This window comes from Otolemur garnettii, unplaced genomic scaffold (assembly GCF_000181295.1).
Source record: "Otolemur garnettii isolate 467f Iridium unplaced genomic scaffold, OtoGar3 scaffold00013, whole genome shotgun sequence".
Classification (NCBI taxonomy): Eukaryota; Metazoa; Chordata; class Mammalia; order Primates; family Galagidae; genus Otolemur; species Otolemur garnettii.
In genome coordinates, this window is record NW_003852408.1 from 3550781 (window position 1) to 3553732 (window position 2952).

Below are 2952 nucleotides of genomic sequence, written 5' to 3' on the forward strand. Positions count from 1 at the left end.
GGGTTTGAACCTACCACCCTTGGTATATGGGGCCAGCGCCCTACTCACTGAGCCACAGTCACCGCCCAAATCTAAAATTATTTATAAATAAAAAGGTTTTTTAAAAAATAACAACAGTAAACAGAAGACGAAGGAGATAAACCAGAGCCAGGTGGCAGGTAGCACTGACCTTCAATAGGAGAGGAATACCACCTTCCCTGACATGAAAGAGCTGGACAGAGACACAGATCATTTGGTAATAAACTTGTCCTCAGGAATTTGAAATGGAAGGCTCTTTTTCGTTAAAAAAGGTAGTTAAGGGATGGGATGCCACACCACCTCCCTGCTCTCTTTTCTCTCTTTCCCCACTTTCTTCCTCCCTTTCACTCCCTCTCTCCTTCTGAAAGATAAAATAAACTTATACTTAACAAAAAAGCACTTAAATGAAAATGAGTTCTAAATGAAGAGACACAATAGGTAAATAGAACACAGATGAAACTCAGACAGACAGGAGAAGTGGTCAACATTACACAGAAAGGAAAAAGCAGCAGCCTGAGCCATCTTCCAGCTTCTAATAACTCTGCTTTACAAGGATGGTGAGGGCTGAAATCGGCAACCTGGAAAAGCCATACTTTAGAGCACAGGACAAATTGTGGAGGACATTTTCAAGACTGTGCTAAAGTCATAACAGGACATTGAGAGCAAGAGTAATAGAAAGTAGAAGTAAATAAAACTTGGAGAGAAGACAGTTGCTCCATGAAAAGAACAGATACCACCAGACACACTGCAGGAGCGGCTGTTTCCTACCAAATCCTTCCATTTGTTCTCAGAAGCAAACTCAGGGCCTGCTGGAAGCTTTGCATAGATCCTCACTAGGATATTTTATTTACTTAAGGCTCTCTTTTCATTTTCAATATGAATACTCAGCTTATCAGCAGTAAGTATAAAATTTCAACTTTTTTTTTTTTTGGCCAGGGCTGGGTTTGAACCCTGCCACCTCTGGCATATGGGGCCGGCGCCCTACCCAGGTGCCACCCAAATCTCAATTTTAATAGACTTTTTTAATGGCAAAAAAATATACACAATAGTACTTGTTTGGGGCCCTCCATTTTCAGGGAGAAAAAATTAAGATAAAAAGGTTACATGTATATATATATATACACATTTCTATTCAAAAGGGATACGCACATATATTAAATAGTATAGTACAGTTTATATTACTTAAAATTAATTTAAAAAATAAAAAAAATTTATTGCATTATTGTGAAAAAATGTTGGCTTTTAGGTAATAAGATTATGATTTGAATCACCTCAGAAAATGTGGGTCTTTTATAAAGGGACATTGCCCTGATATATTATAGCTCAATATCACCTGGTTGGGGGTCCTCAGTTGCAAGCAACATATCTCACCTCTCTGATTAACTTAAACCCAAAAGGAATTTAATGGAAAATTAGTACGTGTATGAATGTGGGGTGGGGGTCAGGGATTCACAACTGAATAAATGACTGAAGGGTCAGGAACCATGGCACCTTCTAGGATCCAAGAAATGAAACTAAGAAAGGCCACATCAAGGCCTTGACACTGGCTGGAATCAGCACTGTTTTTCTTTTCTTGGATCATTCTGCTGAGAGTTTATCTTGTCAACTTGGGGGAAGAAGAAGAGCAAGGCACTGCAATGGGCAGCCTGCCAAACACACACACACTGGAAGAAATGGAAATGGGTGTGGAGTAGTTACCACTTGCCTTATTCTCTCATGCCACCATGCCCCTGCCTGAGCTATTCCTGGACTAGGAATGCTCCCTGACCCAGACCACCTGTCAAACTCCTACTTTCCCCTGAAAACCCAGAGAAAGTAACCCACTTCTGTGAAGCCAGCCAGCCTTTGCACTGTCTTTGTCCCTTGCAATTCACAGTCCCTGTTGAATTGATCACACTATATTATAATTATTTGTATCTGTATGGATCTCTGCTGTTAGACTCTAAGTTCCTTGAAGGTAGAAATAATGTCTTTCATCTGTGCTGCTTATGTGCCTAGGAGTGTGTCCATCACAAACTCAGTACTCAACAAATGATCACTGAGATAGATGCAAATTAATAAACCACTACTATTTTACTTAAAAATTGAAAAAGCATCATGAAGAATTCTATACAGACATGATATAATCGACTGTTACCTTTGCAAATCTGCGTGATGTTTGAGAAAGCCTGGCAATATCTTCAAGATCCAGATAAGATATGATACTCAGGAGCAAATTGTCTGAGAGCCGTTCAAGGAAGTCAAATTTACCTTCACACAAATTGAAGATATAGTCTAATACTCTTTCACCAAATATTAAGGCAATTTGAACTGTAATTTAAAGAAACCAACAAACCAATATGGTTATCATGTGCAGTCACATAAAAGCTATAGCAATAATCAGTGAGATGCAAGCTTTAAGACATATTTTCCCTTGGGGTGATGGTAGGCTATGCTAAGTCATGCCTACTTCCCCCAAGCTGACTTTTGAGACATTTGTTTTCAACTGCTATCCCTGCTCTGAGATCAGAATCTTTTAGGGACACTCACTATTTAGCACAATGATTTCTACACCCACTTGATCCTTTCAGCAACAAACTTCAGCCTACACCACTGACTTCCCTCATCTCTGCATAACCCTCACAGCCCCTCCAACTGGGCAGCTACATGGAGGAAAAAGATGCTGATCTGTGTGGGTTTTCTACCCCTCTACTTTCCATTTGTCTGAAACACACTGTCTCTGATTTTTAAAAATTTTTTTTTTGGAGATAGAGTCTCACTATATCACCATCGGTAGAGTCCTGTAGCATTCCAGCTTACAGCAACCTCAAACTCTTGGGTTTCAGCGATTCTCTTGCCTCAGCCTCCCAAGTAGCTGGGACTACAGGTACCCGCCACACACCTGGCTATTTTTTTCTTGCAGTTGTCTTTGTTGTTTAGCTGGCCTGGGCCGGG

The 2952-nt window shown here is 40.3% G+C and overlaps 1 protein-coding gene across 1 annotated transcript in view; it reads right to left on the reverse strand.

The window, feature by feature from the left end:
* FBXO36 (F-box protein 36) overlaps positions 1-2952 on the reverse strand; it is an 89017-nt gene that overhangs the window by 14806 nt on the left and 71259 nt on the right. The window contains exon 3 of the mRNA XM_003785068.2: positions 2156-2328. Coding sequence (XP_003785116.1) covers positions 2156-2328 — 173 coding nt within the window. The remainder of the gene's footprint in view (positions 1-2155; positions 2329-2952) is intronic.